At 41.1% G+C, this 18,860-nt stretch overlaps 1 protein-coding gene across 3 annotated transcripts in view; it reads right to left on the minus strand.

The window, feature by feature from the left end:
- Positions 1-2,082: 2,082 nt before the first annotated feature.
- Positions 2,083-18,860, minus strand: part of RAB10 (RAB10, member RAS oncogene family) — a 221,331-nt gene continuing 204,553 nt past the window's right edge. For all 3 annotated transcript variants that reach the window (XM_029596272.1, XM_029596271.1, XM_029596274.1), the window contains exons 6-7: positions 17,086-17,187; positions 2,083-2,596 (exon numbers count right to left, since the gene is read on the minus strand). In XM_029596272.1, the coding sequence (XP_029452132.1) occupies positions 2,513-2,596; positions 17,086-17,187 (186 nt within the window). In that variant the 3' untranslated portion in view covers positions 2,083-2,512. The remainder of the gene's footprint in view (positions 2,597-17,085; positions 17,188-18,860) is intronic.

An 18,860-nucleotide genomic window follows, 5' to 3' on the forward strand; every position in this document is an offset into this window, starting at 1 on the left:
CCCTATCAATGTACTGGAAAGTTGGCTATTCTATTTTTGTAATAAAATGTTATCAGTTTATAGAAGCTCATAAAATCCTTTCTGCTGTAACAGAATGGTTAATCTGTTCCATCTACATTTTAAAAAAGGCATTAAGGAACGAGCAGCTGAAAAATTCAACCAATCATGTGACCTGAACTATCTAAATATCTTTATACTAAAAAGCTTAAAGTACTGAAAAGAAAAAAAAAAGATGACCTTTAATGGACTTAGCTAAAAAGTAAGTTATCTTGATTCGTGGGCTATACAAATATCTAAATTGAGTGTGTGTCACTCTGGAAACACAATGGTCATGCCATTCCTTGTAGAAAACTTCAGCACATGCAACTATTCAGAGAAAAAATAATATGTACAGTTTTTCCAGCGAATACATACTTGCTGTTAGGTCAGAGTGCCTTGAGGTTTACCTTGTAAACTTGATGCTTTTGTATTAAGCTTGGAAAACATTACTGTTGCTCCTATGTGTGCAATATAAATTAACATCTCGCACCAGAAAAAGAAAGCAGCATGGAGGTATGAATGGAAGAAATTCCTCCATGGAAAAAAAAAAAAAAAAAAGAGGCAGCAGTAATGAAAAAAAAAAAAAAAAGACATACAAGGCCAATATGCTTCTGAGTGCTCTCCTCAATATACTTAATGTAGTAAAGCAAAAGAAAAAGATGCTATGTTAGGGATGGGACGAATAGTACTTTATTATATCAAATTTATGAACTCATCACTGCCAAGAAAACATCAGTAAACAATTCATTTTTAATGTGAAACTCAGAGCAAATAAGTTTGACCAATTTTTCAGTGGCTTTAACAACTCTATGGGGGATCTATTCCTCTCCATTAAGAAAGCTTCTAAAATGAAGAGAAAATTCAAGCTTTGTGATTTGTCACAAAGCATTTTGATGCACTGTCAGTACATCATTGGGTATTACCCAATCAAGTGACAGCTTTAACAGCCAATACCATTATAATGTACTATATCTGCACTGCAACTTCAATTAATACAGACAGGCATTATAGCAAAAAGACACTTTAAAATCATCTTTGTGTAGGGGACAGTGAGCAGACCCTAAACATTTTATAAGTGCTATAATACTCTAGGTGTGTGAAATGATTTAATTGTACCTCCCCAGATCCTAAAGGCACTCACAGTCTTTGGTCTTATGCCTCAAAGAAACCCAGGGCGAAAGTTAAAATACTTAAATTGTGTGTATTGCTTACTTACTTTAATAAGCATTTCTGAAGTAGCTATAGAAGTCTGCTTATCAAAAGCTGGACATGACAGTAGAAAAACAGAAATGATGGATTTATCAAGTACATCAAGATTAAAACACACTTTGGTTTGCTGCCAGAAATGGGGAAGTACTGTCATTTAAGATGCTCGGAGGTTAATCATAAATTGGTGGTCGGTATCCATATAAGTATAGTCAGGCCAGTCTTTTTATCTGGCTAGAAAAAACATTTAGATGCTTTGTGGCAAACATAGCATCTCAGAAAAGCTGAACATGAGTCCTCCCCTCCCCTTCCTCCTCTTTTGAGACCACTGCGGAGAAGGAGTAGGCAATTTGGGCAATCTTACTTAACTTACCAAATGCTGCTTTAGAGTAATCTTCAGAGGAAGTTTTCCAACCCAGAACCTCTGACAAGAGAAAATGACTGGTGCAGAGCCACAGGGGTAGGAGACCTTTTTAGCTAACTCAAGTCTTTTATACATGACAGAGACAGGTTTTTTTGTTTGGTGTTGTGTACCTGGATAGCTCAATAAATCAAATTTACATTAAACCAGGTTAGATTCTGAAATATTTGTTTTGTTTAATAATCTTTAACCAAATGTGAACATTGTAGAAAAGATGGTGCTGAGATATTTTTACTCATTCGTCACATCCCTATTTTAAATGCAGTATACAGTAAGAAAATAAAAAAAAATTCACATAAGGCACAGCACAAAATAAACCCCATTCAGTTAATGTGACACAGAAACAAGGTATTTTTCTGCTTTTTGTTGGTGCAGGTTTATAAGACAGTAATCCAAACATCATCCATCACAGAAAATTCCACCATTGTACAATAACAAAAAATTGTTAATTCTAACTTTTATTCTCATAGTTTTTGCAAATAGAGTTGAAATGATTGCTATAAGTTTTCGTTGGTTTTTTTTTTTAATATTCTTAAGAACGGGACTATGATACAACCAAATGTAGTGGTGAGTTAAGCAAGTACATTTAAAATGAGATAAGTCAGACATGATTTCTCTTTTCTTCTATACATTGTTTTTTCAGAAAATTATATTGTCAGCAAGCAGTCATAAATGGAAGGAGAGGGAAGGTTTGGATGTTTGTTTTGTTATGGGGGGGGGGGGGAGATGAAATATTCGTTTTAAAGGTTAAAAATGGGAAGGGCAGAGTGGTTTATTTTTGCAGAAGGAAGAAAAAAATGAAGGGAGGAGAGGGGTAGTGGATGGGTCTGTAATAAAGGAGAATGCTCAACAACATTTGCTCTTCCAGCCAGTCACCCCGCCTCCACTGCTGATATCCACATTCTCACTGTTGGGTTCTTTTACAGGGGTCTGGAACAAAACAGAAGACAGAATAAAAACAAATCTCACAAAAGGACATATTTTGTATATTTAATAGCACTTGGCTTTTGCCATTTTATAAACAAAAAAAAAAATTTAAATTGGACAAATCAAAAATTAGTTATAACTTAAGAGTAGCAGAACTTTTACCATCTCAAGAAAATGATAAAAATTAACCCTAGAGATATCCAAGACAAAGTCATTGTGTTTACCGTATATGGAATTTTTCATTTGTAGCTAATATCCCTGTGATTACAGCATTAAAGGCAGGATTTACTAAAGCTTTTATCCCCCCACTCTGTCTCTATTTGGGGGGGGGGGGGGAGGATTAGTAAATTATGTCCCAAACAAGAAGAACTGAGATCTAATTACAAATTGTATATTTTTAGCTATGTTTAACATAATCCAAAAAACCATGCACGTTCCCTTCTAATCCTTTTGAGATACCTACTGGGAACCTCTGCACTAGAGGGGACCCCATTGATCACCCTTTTATTGATACATCTCAAATCCAAGTTTCAGTAGTGTACCGATAACTACTGTATTTTTTGCTCCATAAGACACACTTTTTTCCCCCCAAAAGTGTGTGTGGGGGGGAAATGTATGTGCATCTTATGGAGCGAATATAAAAAAAAACCACCCACTAAAAATCTACCCCCCCCCCACCCTCCTGACCCCCCCCAAGACCTGCCAAAAGTCCCTGGTGGTCCAGCGGGGGTCCAGGAGCGATCTCCTGGACTTGGGCCGTCGGCTGCCAATACTCAAAATGGCGCCGACGGCCCTCTGTCCTTACTATGTCACTGGGGCCGACCAATGGCAGCATAAGCCCTTGTGACACAGTAAGGGCAAAGGGCTGTCGGCTGCCAGTAATCAAAATGGTGCCGACGGCCCTTTGCCCTTACTGTGTCACAGGGGCTACCGCTGCCATTGGTCGGCCCCAGTGACATAGTAAGGACAAAGGGCCATCTGCGCCATTTTGAGTATTGGCAGCCGACGGCCCAAGTCCAGGAGATCGCTCCCGGACCCCCGCTGGACCACCAGGGAATTTTGGCAGGTCTGGGGGGGGGGGGGGGGGGGATTGTTAATTAATTTAAAGGGTAGGGATGGGTTTTTGTTTTTTTTTGGAGGGGGGGGGTTTCCCACAGAAAGAGAAAGATAAAAGTTTTCTGATCTGGGGAGTAGACCGAAATGGCCCTCCCCAGACCGGAAAACAAAATGGGGAGAAAAAAAAAATGTTATGCACTCCCCTAATTTGCTCCATAAGATGCACAGACACTGGGGGACAGAGCTGGTTTAGCACAAAAAAAATTTTTTTTTTTTAATTTTCCCCCTCTGAATACTAGGTGCATCTTATGGAGCGAAAAATACGGTATATATTAAGTCAGTCAAAAAATAAATACGCTTAAATGATACATCAGAAGCTCATTTACACATATACGGCCCAATTTTAGACCGCGTGTGCAAATACTGGGAGTCATGCACTTGGTTGGGCCCTGCACTTGCCGCATGCATTTTCGTGCCAGGGGTGCTGGGACAATGCCATTAAGCCCTGTCCCGGGGAAGCACACACCAGGAGCTGCAGGTAAGTTTAAAAAAAAAAAAGGGGTAGATAGGTAGGGGTTAGAGGTCAAGGATGAGAGGGGAAAAAGTAAGAAGGGTGGGGTAGGGTTAGGGAAGTTCTCCCAATCCACTCCTTAGTTGGAGGGACTGGGAAAAACAAAATCACGATGCCACAAGTAAAGTAAAAAATACCCCCACCCCCTGGCGCACACCCGTTGCGGGCTGACCTCACATGCATGCGTGCGTGGATGTTAAAATCCAGCACGCATGTGCACGTGGATATCAAATTTTATAACATGCGTGCGGCGACACGTTATAAAATCCGCACATCCATGTGAATGCGCACCTTTTAAAATCTACCCCATAATGTACAATCTTGGTGCTCAGTCTCTGGAGAGTTAGATCAGTTTTTACTCTCAGCTAGCAAATATTGCATAACTCCTGACAAGCATAGCACTACCATGATGGAAAGTAATAAAGGGGGAATACAACTATTTGCTTCTTGATTTGACACTTTTTTTTTTTTTTTTTTTTTTTTTAAGGAAAACCTACTTCAAAAATTATCCATTTCAAAATGATGCCTAATCAGATAAAAATTCAGTTCTTGTTTAAGGAAGTAAAAATTAATAGAACACATTGTGAGCAGTCAGCACAGCTGTATCATAGTTGCTGCAAGACCCAGCTAATTTTAGAAAACTGTTCCTATATCATAATGCTAAAAGACTTATCAGGTTCTCCATCTGCTGATTGGATTTAGCTTTCAAACCCAGCAGAATTTTCTTGGCTATCATGAGTTTTATGTTATATTTAAAATTAAGCAACTTTACTTTCCCTGGGTAACCGTTTTCTCTGAGAACAGCACAATAAGACAACACATGTGGGTAGTGTCATCCATGGCACTGACATGTTTTGTTCCTGGAAAGCTTTCAGGACACACATGAGACTTTCTACTCTTTGGCCATCATATCATGCCTCCCCTCAATCTTTAAAAAAAAAAAAAAAGCTTTAAGATATTAACTCTGCACTACAATTGCTGTTAGCTGCTTTGAGCAGCATTGTATACTGGAAAAACAAACTCCAAGTCAAGATGGGTGCTAATCTTAAACATCTGTTACATGTAAGCAACTTTGCTTTCTCTAAGGTCAAACAGGATAATACTGCTAGGGATTCCCACCTGTATGGCTAAAGGTTGCTTTCCAACCACAAATGCACCACCACCAACTGGTGAACACAATTTTTTTGGGGGGAGAAAAGGGATAGGAGAGGTATTTCCTGTTCCAAGTTTCTTTATGTATCTGAAATATAAAGACCTCGGGGGAATGAAGTCAGGTTCTACCCTTCAAAGAGCCCCTGGAGAACATGATGTGCATCAAGAATCAGTATCTAAGCAGTAGCACCAATTTTCACAATATAGGCTAATATTAAATGAGCCACTAATACTGTAAAGGCTGTAACACTACGAGCCTTCACATGTCATCCTATTCAACTAGAGAAAGTCCATTTGGTAACAGCAATCCCAGGCCTGTTTAGGTACAAAAAAGGTCAGGTGGACTTTCTAAGGGTTGTGGTCAATTCTAGCTAGAAGGCAAAAGCTCTTCTACGGTTCAAACTGTGTAGCCTGATATTGACAGGACAATCAACTAATTAGAATGGCAATTTGATACACTTTAGAGGCAGGGACATGGGATGCATGCACTACACTATCCTGTTGTGATGAATTGTGTAAGATAGATCCAGTCACTAGGGCCTGGAGCTCACTATCGGCTGAAGTGACCAAAACCAAAAATATCACCTTCCAGGTCAGGTACTTTAGCGCACAAGAGTTCAGAGGCTGAAAGAGGGCTTTCATTAGCTGAGTATCCACCATGCTAAGATGCCAGGACACTGTGGATGGCTTGATTGGAGACTTTAGTTGAAGCAAACCTGCATAAATCTGACAACTAAAGGCTGTATAGAGATGGGTTAACCTTTTCCAAAATGGTGATAAGTGCCAATACCACAAAGATAAATCCAAACAGAGTTGGTTTTAAGGCCAGACACAGATATGTAGTAGTTATACAAATGTTTTTTGTGGGGAGGCAATAGAAGGGACCAATGACCTTGCTCTTCCATTAGATGGCAAACCTTACATTTTATTTATAAAATCTTAATAGTCTGCTGCTTCCATAATTAGTGTCCAGAGCGGATTAAAAAATAAAACATTCATACACAATCACTTAAAACAGAACATAAAGCTACTACAGAATGTTAAAACAGACTTAAAATTATGCATATGCCCTTACAAATTAAAATAAGATCTGGTGAATTCCTTCCTAGAAACCAGAAGGACCTGAGACACTCAAGAGTCTGAAGGAATGAATTATCTCGTTTTCAACATCCAGGCCAGAGATTACATGTTCAGGTGAAACAGCATTCCCCAATTCTGCATGATCAGTGGCAGAATTCCCTAGCCAGACTGGTTCTCTGACAGACAGCTCTTGGAGTGGGAACCAAAGCTGCCTTGGTCAAAAAGGTGCTCTGAGCATCAGAAGACCTTGGTGTCAAGTTTTATTAAAGGTTTTCACAACCAAGTATATCAGAGAATGCACAAACAGAAAATCTGTCCTCAGATGAAGGAAGAAGGTATCTACCCTCAAAAGTCTGCCTTCTGATCCACTCTTGGTATAGAAGTTACATACCTTCCAATTCAGGGAGGTGGTGAACAGATCTCTCTTGGTTGTTCCCTATTCAAGAAATAATTTGTTTGCAGACTTCCAGATCTAGCAATCAGTTTGTGGGGGTCAAGGATTTGACTGAGCTTGTATCTGCCAGGATGTTTCTCTTTTCCTGCTAGGTATTAGCCCTTAAGGTCTACCCATGCAGTTCCATATGTTGACAATTTCCTCAGAGGAGTGAACTCATTTCTTCCAGCTTGTTCTGACGAAAAATTACTACTTGGTGGTCTGTCTGAACTAGGACAATTTTGTTGGCCACCTGATCTTTGAACATCCTTAGCACATTCATCATAGCTTTAAGCTCTAATTTCTTAAGTAAGACATTGCAGCTTTATAGTCCCTCTCATATTTAATATCATCTGGTACTAACTTGACATTCCTCCTTTGCAAGAATTGAAGCTGCAAAAGGACTCAAACTCGTGTATTCTCGTATTTGAGCCCCGTCCTGTGGAATGGGTTATCAGCAGAATGAGACAACTTGAAGCTTTATATTTTTAATGACGCTTTGAACTATTTTATTGAGTATGTCTTTTTTTTATTCATACCATTATGTTCATTTGAAACATTGGTTTTAGATGTTTACATTTTTTTTCTTTTTTTTTTATGAATGCTATATAATCTGCCCAAAACTACTGTTTTGCTTGGATTGTAGAATAAGATTTTTAAATAAGTTTCAGGAAACTGATACAATATCTTTCCCAGAGACCCACGGTATGAAGCTTTTGAATATGTGCTCCCCATCCAAGTTGGAGGCATCTATAGTCAGAATAATTAGGTGAGGAAGAATTTGGAAGTGCAGCCTCTTGGTCAACTTGAAATGGAAGTGCCTCCAATGCAGGGAGTCTCCAAACTGATCTGTTAAACGAGTGTGCTCCTCTAGTCCTTGAGTGGTCTGGTTTCACTGGGAATTTAAGGACCATAAGATTGGTCATCCAGTGAAGACATGCTTGGGACTTGTATGAAACACTGAGGTCAAGTGGTTGAACATTCTCAGCATGCTCTGAGCTGTCTGCCTCCGTTCAACATGATCATTAACTCCGTGATCCTACTGATGGGAAGAAAATCTCCCTCCCCCACCCAGTCAGGTCTAGAAGAGCTCCTATGAATTCCAACCGAAGTAGGTTTTAAATTATCCAAAGTCCAATTTAAGCTAAACTTTAAGAATTCCAAAACTTTAATGGTGGTGTGCAGTGATTCATCTGACCATGTCTGAATAATGCCCTTGAATAATCAATTGCTCCCAACATTCCTGATGAAATGTTGCCACTATCAAAAGACATTTTGTGAAAACTTGCACAGATGTTAGGCTGAATGGCAATGTGTGATACTGGAGGTGGTGTTCCCCTATGACAAATCTGATATATTTTTTTTCACAGGAAGTATCTCTATATAGGTGCATGTATCTGCAAAATCCAAACAGCTTAGCTAGTATCCTATGTTTAAGAGGGGAATTATAGTGTCCATGGAAGTCATCTTGGACTTTTCTTTTAGGAGATATTTTTTCAAGGCCCTTAGGTTTAAGCTGGGACAGAATCCATCCAAGTTTCTCAAGTATCAGGAAATACTTGGGAGTAGAATCCCCACCCTCTTTCTTGTGGTAGAGCCAGCTCGATAACACTAGTCTCCAAGAGAAGAGAGATCTATTAATAGCTTTTTCTGATGAGAAAGGATAGGGAACAATTCCTTTGGAGGGCACTTTGGTTGCATGTTCAATAAGCATAATCCGCATCTGTACTGAATTATATGAAAAACCCAGCTTTCTGGAAGTTATCTTGGGCCAGCAGTTTGCATAAAACTAACAGCTTTCCTATGCTGAATTAGTCTGGAACTGTAACTAGAGTACTAGCCATGAACTCTGGATCCAGTCAATACCCTGTTGCTGGTTTTGACAGAGTTGCTATGTGGGGCTTGGGGTCTCTACAGTCATAAAGGCAAGTCCTCAGATCCTGCTGCTTACAGAGGTGAGTTCATAGAGAAAAATGTCTCTTCTGAGTTAAACACAGTCTCCTTGCTGGTCCATCCTGATACTTCTTTGTGGTATAGGGTGGGTCAGAGGAAGCTGCAGAGATAGTTTTAAGTGTGGCGAAATTATTATTATTATTATTTTTTTTTTTTTACACAATATACACCACTTTTTGAATTTATCTCCACAGATATTTTCACTCTTGCAGGGCATACCAACAAACCTGCCCTTGATGTTTACAGCTATACGAGTGTATGGTCACTAATAGCTATGGTAGAATATTGTGATATTTTGAAAGTTATCACAGAGTGATTAGACCAAATGCTTTCCACACTCTGCTCCAGTATATCAGGTGAGGAGGTCAAGCTTCTCTAAAGTGAAAAACAGAATTTTTCTGCCTCTTCCAGAATAAAGTGATTACAATCATGAAGATATAAGGGGACACTATGCAGGAGATGAGCATAACATTCTGAAATAACTTCTTCCGAGGAGATACCAAGGAGTGAGCCTTAATTCTCTTGACCCTTTTCAGGGCAGATTTGACAAACAGATTGGTACCTGGATATTTTTGTATCGTGGAGCCTTTTTGAAAATAGTTCTTCACATCTACTTTCTTATAACATGGAAGTAAAGAGTGGTGTTGCCCACATTCTAATCTGAATTTTCCGAATAAGCTGGAGGGCAGGAAGGCACTGCTACCAGCTTCACAGGGACACAATTATCTGAGGAAGCTTGGTAATAGTGTCCTGGGCTCTTGCTCAACCTCCACAATTAAAGGGAATGTCATTACAGAATCCAAGCTAATCAATTTATGGGTCATTGAAGCAACTTAATAGTACATGATGTTGCACAGTCAACCAGTGAACCTAGAAGTAGTCAGTCGATTTCTGGCCCTACATACCAGACCAGAAGCAAGTTGCCTCACTATTTGGAGAGAAACTGCCCTTCATGACAGTACTGGAAAGTGGATGATGTCCCAAGGCATGCGAGGTCCAGTTAAATATCCAGTGAACGTGGGACCGAGCAGCTACCCCGCTTTTTTAGTTTCACTCTTGCTTGAGGTGTACAATATCTTGATCACAAAAGGATAGATGCCTTGATCTTTTTCAAATATTTATTAAAGATCGCCTACCTCTTTGCTTTCTGGGACAATATCTTGATCAGGCAGACTCTTCCTGCCTAAAGTTTTTTGTGTAGCACTGCAGTTTGAGGATTCTTGTGGCAGTAGAGGTGTTTTGAACATTCTCAGAAACAATGGCTTTGGGGGGGCTGGGCCCACAAAACCACTCAGGAAATGGTTTGGAACTGTTCAAATTGCCCAAATGCATGACAGGAGAAAGGTCTGTGGCCCGCCCACTCTTTCTGTGGGAATCAAAGATAGCCACTGGAGCGAATGCATTTATTCACAGTCTTTAGGCCCCTCTGCTCTACTCTTCTCTGCACACTCCAGTCCCTCCATATTGCTCGGCCTCCCTCTCTGATGTGATAAGGGTGGGTCCTGGGTCCTTAGGTATCAATACTGTTTATGCCAACACAGGAGCATTGGACTGATTTTTCACAGATATCCAATTAGACACAGTCTTCATTGCTTAATAGCATTTCATGGCAACTTGAAAGATAGTACAGCTAAGGACATCATGGTCCACACCCAAGCATGACATGCAGTGTGAAGATCTGCAAGACACTTTTTTGCTAGAATGTGGGCTTATCTTGAAGCTGGTCACCCTCTGTGCCATATTTAGAAAACTCAACAGCAAAATTCTGCAGAAAAATATGGCCAACCAAAGCATTTTCAGCAAGGCCTTACCAAGAATCAAATTCAGGGCTAAGTGCTGATGAAGAAAAAGTAAAGGAATTTATCAAAGTGCTGACAAAGCTAACTAATAGTTCTACAAGACTAAGAAGGTAGGAAAAATGAGCTGAAGAAGCTCATTACTACGGAGAAAAAATGAGACTGATTCACCAGAAACATATTCAACATGTGCTGCAGATGAAAAAACAAAAGACTGAGGCGGCCCTTGTGCAAAAGCAGCAGAGTATCACAATCCTATGCAAGCCCACAAAGCTGTCTAAACTTTCTCAAAGCTTTTCAGAAATGACCGATGATGGAGGACGTGAAGTCACCTGGTATAATGGCAGCATAACCAAGGAGCTCCTCTCTATTGGGTTAATTCTGATGTTTATCGTGGCCATGCGGTGTTGGAACTATCTTAAGCAAATGCTGACAAAAAGCGATGTCTTCCAAAGAGAAAGTGATCGATTTTCAGCATTTTTTCTACTCTAAATTGGATGGTGAGACCTGCGGGGAATGTGGTGAGTCAGAGTTGCAGGACTGCAAGATGCTGGACATGGGCCCATGTGGCGCAGTTACCAATAAGGTACACGTTATGCTGATGCGTGCGGAATTTAGAGAATGGTTCTGTGAAATCTGCAAAAATATAAAAGAATAAAAACACTTATTGTAGTTTATGGCTACTGAAGAGGACTGTTTCCTATTTTGACTATGCTCCTTATTGATTTTTATCATATTTCTGTATGTCTATCATGCCTTTTGTCATGTAACATGGCCTTGTAATTACAAAATCATAAAAAAAAAAGAACTCATGACTTTAATGTCCTGACATGATAGTACCTGTAGTTCAGAGATGCGACAAGCCAAGCATATCGCCACCAAGAATACAGTCTTCAGCGTTAAGACGCGTAGAGACAATGCACAGCGGCCGAAAGAAGGCCCTGCTAAGAAGTCCAATACGGGGACAGGCCACTTTAAGGGCGATCGGAGGTGTTTAACTCCTTTTAGGAAACAAGCTAAGTCCAGATATGTCGACAGGTGGGCTCCGTTCACCTCGCCTCTGAAACAGGAGAGATCTGCCACCTGAACCTTCAAGGACTTGAGGGACAGTCCTTTGTTCAGCCTGTCCTGTGAGAATTCCAGAATCATGGGAATCTTGGTCATCCAAGGGGGCACCCCGCGTTCCTCGCACCAGGCCTCAAATATTCTTCAGATCCGCATGTACGTCAGGGATGTTGAGAACTTCCATGCGCAGAGCAAGGTGGCAATTAATGCCACTAAATATCCACAATTTGTCAGGCAAGCCTCTCAAGAGCCAGACCGTAAGACAAAATAGAGTTTGGCCCTCATGTGAGGGGGGAGGCATAGAGGGCTCTCCATCAGAAGCCTCCGAATATCTGCACACCACAGGCACCTAGGCCAATCTGGGGCCACCAGACCTTGCCCATCAGAGGACCCACAAAACAAGGGAGGCAATCTATGAAAGACGTAATGGTGTCAACAAAAAAGATAGATGCCGGATGTCCTTTTGAAAGTGTTTATTATAGTGGAGACATAAAAATGCCCGACTTATCGATAAGTGTGGAAACAGTATATCTAAATAAGGCACAAATGACACGCACCTACTGGTGATGCTTCATTTCTAAAGCAGACTGAAGTATAAACATTTGATGTTTGAATCTTGAACAAGCAAGCCACTGAGGCAGCCATTTGAGGAGTGGCGAAACTCAGCCAGAATCGGGCATTTTTATATGTCTCCACTATAATAAACACTTTCAAAAGGACATCCGGCATCTATCTTTTTTCTTGCCCAGAGGCCACGGAGGGAAGGCGTACAGTAAGTCCTCCTCTGGGCAGGTGTGGACAAGGGAGTCTATCCCTTGGGAGCGCTGATCTCTTCTGCAACTGAAGAATCAGGGGACCTTCTCATTATGAGATGTGGCCAGAAGGTTGATGGATTGGAGGCCCCAACGTTCTACTAGGCGCTGGAAGGCTCTGGTCGACGACACCCATTCCCCTGGATCCAGACTCTCCCTGCTCAGAGACTGCTCTGATGTTGTCTTTTCCCACGATGTGGGAGGCCAAGATCCCTTATAGATTTAACTCCGCCCATTCCATAAGGGGGCCTACCTCCAGAGACATTTGGTGGCTTTTGGTTCCTCCCAGGCGGTCGATGTATGCTACTGTTGATGCATTGTCCAACATCACATGGACTGCTGGTCCCTGGAGCCTGTGGCTGAATTGCAGACACGCTAATCTGACAGCTCGAGCTTCCAGGCGGTTTATGTTCCAGTGCACCTCTTTCCTGGTCCATTGCCCCCATGGTTGTCAATTTCTGACAGTGGGCTCCCCACCCTTGGAGGTTCGCATCCGTTGTGAGGACTAGCCAGTTTGGTGGGGACAGGCTTACATCCTTGCTTAGATGCATTTCCTGTAACCACCACTGGAGCCGAGAACATATTTCCATCTGTAGGTGGAGTTAAATAAGAGTAGCCTCAAGAAGTGGCTTCCAATGTGACAGCAGGGAGCGTTGGAGTGGCTGCATGTGTGCCCTCGCCCACGGTTGACGCCATCAGGCCAAGGACCTGGAGATAGCTCCACACCCTGGGGTGCATTGTGTTCGTCAACCGATGCACTTGGCACATCAGTTTCCTTATCCTCGAGGGATGGAGGAAGACCTTGTCCTGCTTGGTGTCTACCCGGACTCCCAGGTACTCTAAGGACAGAGGGCTTGAGACTGCTCTTGTCCATGTTCATGATTCAACCAAGTTCCTGAAGCAGGGTCCTGACTCTGCTTGTCACCTGGAGGCTCTCTTCCAACTACTTTGCCCGGATCAGCCAGTTGTTTAAGTAAGATTGGACCAGGATCCCTTCTTTCCTCAGTGCCGCCGCTATGACCACCATAATTTTGGAGAATGTTCTGGGGGTGGTTGCCAGGCCGAAGGGCAATGCCTGGAACTGATAATGGCGGCCCAGTACCACAAAGCATACGAAATGCTAGTGGTCTTGACTGATTGGGATATGAAGGTAGGCCTCCCAGAGGTCCAGGAATGTTAAGAACTCTCCTGGTTGTAAGGCCATTAAGACGGAGCGAATAGTTTCTATGCTGAAGTGAATTACCCGCACATGACGATTGTTGCTCTTGAGATCCAGGATGGAGATCCAGGATGGATGCCCTGTATATTCCTGGTGTGTAGATACTGGGGTTATAGCCCTCAAACTGAGCAGCCTTATCAACGTGGATTCCACTGCCGGTTTTTTTGTGCTGGGAGTGGCAAGGTGATATCATGAACATGTCCTGAGAGATGCTTCGAAATTCTAGAGTGTATCCTTCTTGGATAATGTCCAGTACCCAATTGTCCAATGTGATCTCAAACCACCTGATAGAAGAAGGAAAGCCGTCTCCCTATCTCCTCGTCCCAACTTCATTGGGAAGTCCAGGTCAAACCTGAGCCCGAACCAGTTCCTCTTTTTGGTTGTCTACTCCAAAAGGACAGACCTTCCCGAGGACAGATGTCTGAAATGACTAATTTCTGTAGGGCCGGAAGCACTAGGTGCCCCTGGCCTGACCCCTCATGGGCGAGGGGCGCTGCAACCTCTTTCTTATCTTCCAGTAGCCGAGGCACTGGAGATTCACCCAACTTACTGGCTAGCTTTTCCAATTCGCTTTCAAATAGAAGGGATCCCTTTAAGGGCATCTTTGTGAGGTTTGCCGTATCTGCTGACCAATTTCGCTGCCATAGCTGTCTTCTGGCTGCCACTACTGAGGCTACTCCTCTGGCCAAGGTATGCACTAGGTCAGAGCTTGCATCTGCTAGGAAGGCCGCGGTGGGCTCCATCGCTTCTCTGGAATGCGCCCCTGAGCTAACTGCCTCGAGAGAGAGAGAGAGAAGCAGACACGAACAAGCCACCAGAGCACAACAGGAAGCAATCTGCAGCATCATTGCTGTCATGTCAAAGGCTTGCTTAAGGATGGACTCCAACCACTTATGTGCAGACCAGGGAATGTTATAAAATCAGGCGTAGATTTGATTGCACCAGGTTGCGTGAAAAAATCTACGCCCGTGCATAAGTTTAAAAATCTGGCCCTGTATGTTTTCAGGCCTGTTCAAAGAAAATCTCAGCAGCGGATTGTAAACAATCAACATGGTCCTGGAAAGGCCAAGAAATTACTGTTTTTGCCGATCTATTGGTTTATTTGAGTCTATGGAAAGAAATTTTTGGTATTTTTGTTGCACATAAAAATTATATTTTAATCATCTCTAAATGTTCAATAAAGTTCAAGGAAACTTATCTTGTATCATGGTGCCTAAATATTCCCAGCCCTCAAATAGACTGATGATTATATATAAGACAGAAGATCTAAGAAATGTTTCATTACATTTATTCTGATGATGCCTAGTATGATGGTCTAATTCATAGGCCTACATATATATTTACCGACACTTATGTATGCACACAGACATACAAACATATCTCCACGCCATGTACCCTCACCAGCATAGGTTCTATTTCCTTTATTTTAAGTGTTTATTCCCTTCTTTATAAGATTAAAAACATTTGGGTTTCTCCCTGCCCCTCCCCCCTTTTTGGTTTCAGTGTTTATTATGCCTTTCCAACTTAAAGTTTAATACTAGGGTGGGTGGGAGGGCAATGCTTCTCTGGACGAAAAGGCAGCACGCAGCCTTTTAATTCACCGTCTGTCAAGAGCAGACAGGACTCCCTCTCCTCCAAGCCATGTGGCTGGCTGTGTCATCACATCCTTGCTATGTCACTGCGAGGAGGGGGAGGGGCCTGGTGGGAATGGGGGTCAGCAGGCTAGCCCCCCCTCCCGCTGGATTATGGTGGAGGGTGCGGGATGCAAGGGCATGAATGCCATGCCCAGCTAGTTGTGGGCTCCGGGCAGCTGGCACGAGCCTGTGTTATATGAATATTGCTATTTATATTTATATAAATACACGATTATTACATAAGTTTTTGTTTGCTTTCATGCCCTAGTCTAATTTGCATATTTTATTTATGCAGATCTTATAAGTACTGCCTGTGCTGCATATTCCTTTGTCCTTTTGGATCTTTGCACTAATATTAATGTATCTCAATATTGTACTTATTTCACTTGGGAGGGAGGGAAGTTTGTTGTAAAGTATTTTGAAGAGTTATATATTTGGTATTGTTCAATTTAATTGAATGACCAAATATGGTATTCACTGTTATAGTCCAAGCCATACTCTTGCAGTTTTGTATTTGAGAAGGTTGCAATAAAACTGATTTGAAAAAAAAAATCCTGTTTGCTTTCAGAGAACCTTTTTCCATATAGCTCTACACTTACAGTTCAGTGCTACTTCTTATTTTCCTTACAGTGATTTTCCACTATAAGAAACTCACTTGATAAGCTTCTTGCAATTGGTGCCTATAGGAAAAAAATCTTGTCTACCTAAAGCAAGCAGATGTCCATAAAGATGATCTTACTGAACATATATAGGCCCACAGATTAAAGCAGTCAAGATAAAAGTTGATACCCTATTCAGAGAAATAAAAGGTTAAATAAAAACAAAAAAAAATGTGATATCTTTTTATTGACCTAATACACTTGTTGGCTAGCTTTTGAGAATTAATACTCTTCTTCACATCAGAATTTAAATGAGCAAAAGATGACATTACCAGGATATATAAGGTGGTGTGGCTGCCATGAATAAATCATAAAAGGCATTTCAGTAATAGGGTGAAGGGAAAGGGGTGAGGGGGTTTGATGAGACTAGCAGTATAATTTTATTGCATATAATGTGATAGGAAACTTAGGTCTCCAGTACTTTGTTAGCTTCAGAGTGTCTTATTTTGACTTAAAAAATGTTGCATTCCAGGATTATTTTAAAAAATGACTGATTATCCTGATCATAAAGTCATTGATATACTGGCCTAGTTCTGAAAAATGTTCCCCCATGGAACTGTTGATCTGGTCCTCCCTGTGATGTTTGATTTTGTGAGAATGTGAATTGAATGTTGTCTTTAATGTCTGGCCTCTCTCACCATTGTAACATACCTCTCAGAGGACTCAGACCTAGATTTCCTATCATATTTGCTATAAAATTATACTGCTTGTCTCCTTGGGATCAAACCTCTTCATCCCTCATCACAAATGCCTTTTATGATTCACTTGTGGCAGCCACACTACTCTTATTTCCTGGCAATGTCAACTTTTGCATTCATTTGAATTCTTTCCTGAAGTTGAGGGTATTAGCTTTCAAAAGCTAGTTAAGAAATGTATTAAGTTCATCTAATAAAAAGGTATTCATATTTTTTGTTTACCTTTTATTTCTGTGCATGGAAGTTTAACAATATGGCAATCAAACCATTCTATTCAGAGTTCATTCAAATGCTGTTCTTAGATCAGAGAGTACATAAATAAAAATTGTACTTTGCAGTACTGTTATAATCAGCAAAGGCTACTTACCTTTCGAAGAATGTCTTCGGCTAATGTGAGGAATGCCTTCTCAATGTTCACATTTGCTTTTGCACTAGTCTCAAAAAACCTAATACCATGCTCCCGAGCAATCTAATAAAGTACACAAAAAGCTCAAATGAGAAACATTCCTTCTATTTCCGATATCACTGCAGAATGATTAGCACAATGTTTAAGATATCCTGTTTTCATTTCTACAATGTACTCTTTCCTTTGATTGCTTGCAGCAGTGGCCCAGCTTTATTCTACCTTGTGATTGTATCCGTTTGCAATAATTTAGAGAAGTCCCTTTTCTGAGCATGATGGTCAAGCATATTTTAGAAGGCAAAATTATGTATTTAAGCCAATGATTTTATTTCTGATACAATTGATGGAACCTTTTTTGACAACAAATGATATCAGGGACATCTTTTCCACAAACGTAGCAGCACTGCATTTATTTTCCACACATTAAGCTTTGGGTGTTTGCAGCACATTTACAGTTAAAAAGCAGAAACACTATCAAGGAATAAGTATCCATTGACCCCTCCCATTCATCCCTACTTAACTTGCTTCTTCCCTTCTCTTAGTCTTGCCCAAGAGGCCTGCAGTGGAGAAGGCACAGCTGTCTATGTGCATTTGCTTTCCTAGTCAAGTGTAGCAAACTTCATGGCAAGGGCTCGAATCCCTCCAACAAAAACAGACCCTAAGAGGGAATGGAGTTGAGTTCTCCACTTTAAAAAGATTCTGCAGGACTGAATGGCCAAACCTACTGTCACATCAGGAGTTTGTGTCCAAACAGTATCATCATGCAGAAGAGCACTCAATGTGATCTACTTGGATTTCAGCAAAGCTTTTGATATGGTTCTGCACAGGATGCTTATGAATAAAATGAGAAGCTTGGGAGTGTGTGCCAAGGTGTTGGAGTGGATTACAAACTGGTTGATGGATAGAAGGGTCATGGGATAAACACTGTGGATCCCTAAAGATTAAAGGATGGAAATGAAGAAAAAAGTGCATGGGGGTAACTTGCTGGTGTGGCAGTTACTACCCTTAACCAATAAGCCTTCATAATGTTTATACTACTCCAATATTGCTCTCTGCTTTAATAAGGGAAAAAGAAAAAAAGGAGAATGATTCAGACAGCAACCAAGGACATCTGTATACTCGTGGCCCCGCTATTCGCCATCTAACAGCTGTTGATCCATGTCTGCATGTTTCTTTAAGCTCACTGGCCTGTTGAACAACTTCAACATTTACGGCAGCAATGTCAGCCTTTAACTCTTTAAACCAGGTAAGTTGCTCTTCTCTGGAAAACGTCTTGCATTCAGGCCCTTAGCTACATCAGGTTTTTCACCCTCAGGCACCATGTTGGAATTACCTCCTTTGAAATCGGCAGCACTCCCAGTGCTCTTTTGGTGCTTTCTTGGGTCAGATTGTAGTTTTCTTTTTATACTTTACACAAAAGTGCTCTTAAGATTGTTTCTCTTAATGTCAAAAGATTTAATTCACCATTTAAAAGAAACAGACTGTTTAAGGAGGTATTGAGATTAAATACCGATAATTTGTTCATTCAGGAGATACATTTACAGAAAAGGAATGAGAGAAGGATGCATTTTTAAAGATTTCCCAGGATGTTCTCGGAATCCAGTATCTTGAAAAATAAATATGGAGTGGAGATCTTAATTTCTCAACACGTTTATGCTGACTTTACAGAAATAGGGACATTGAAGGCAGATACATTATAATCAAAAATGGTAATAGTGGAAGAAACATACCCTGCTGAA

The sequence above is a fragment of the Rhinatrema bivittatum genome, chromosome 3, assembly GCF_901001135.1.
Source record: "Rhinatrema bivittatum chromosome 3, aRhiBiv1.1, whole genome shotgun sequence".
NCBI classification, from domain to species: Eukaryota; Metazoa; Chordata; class Amphibia; order Gymnophiona; family Rhinatrematidae; genus Rhinatrema; species Rhinatrema bivittatum.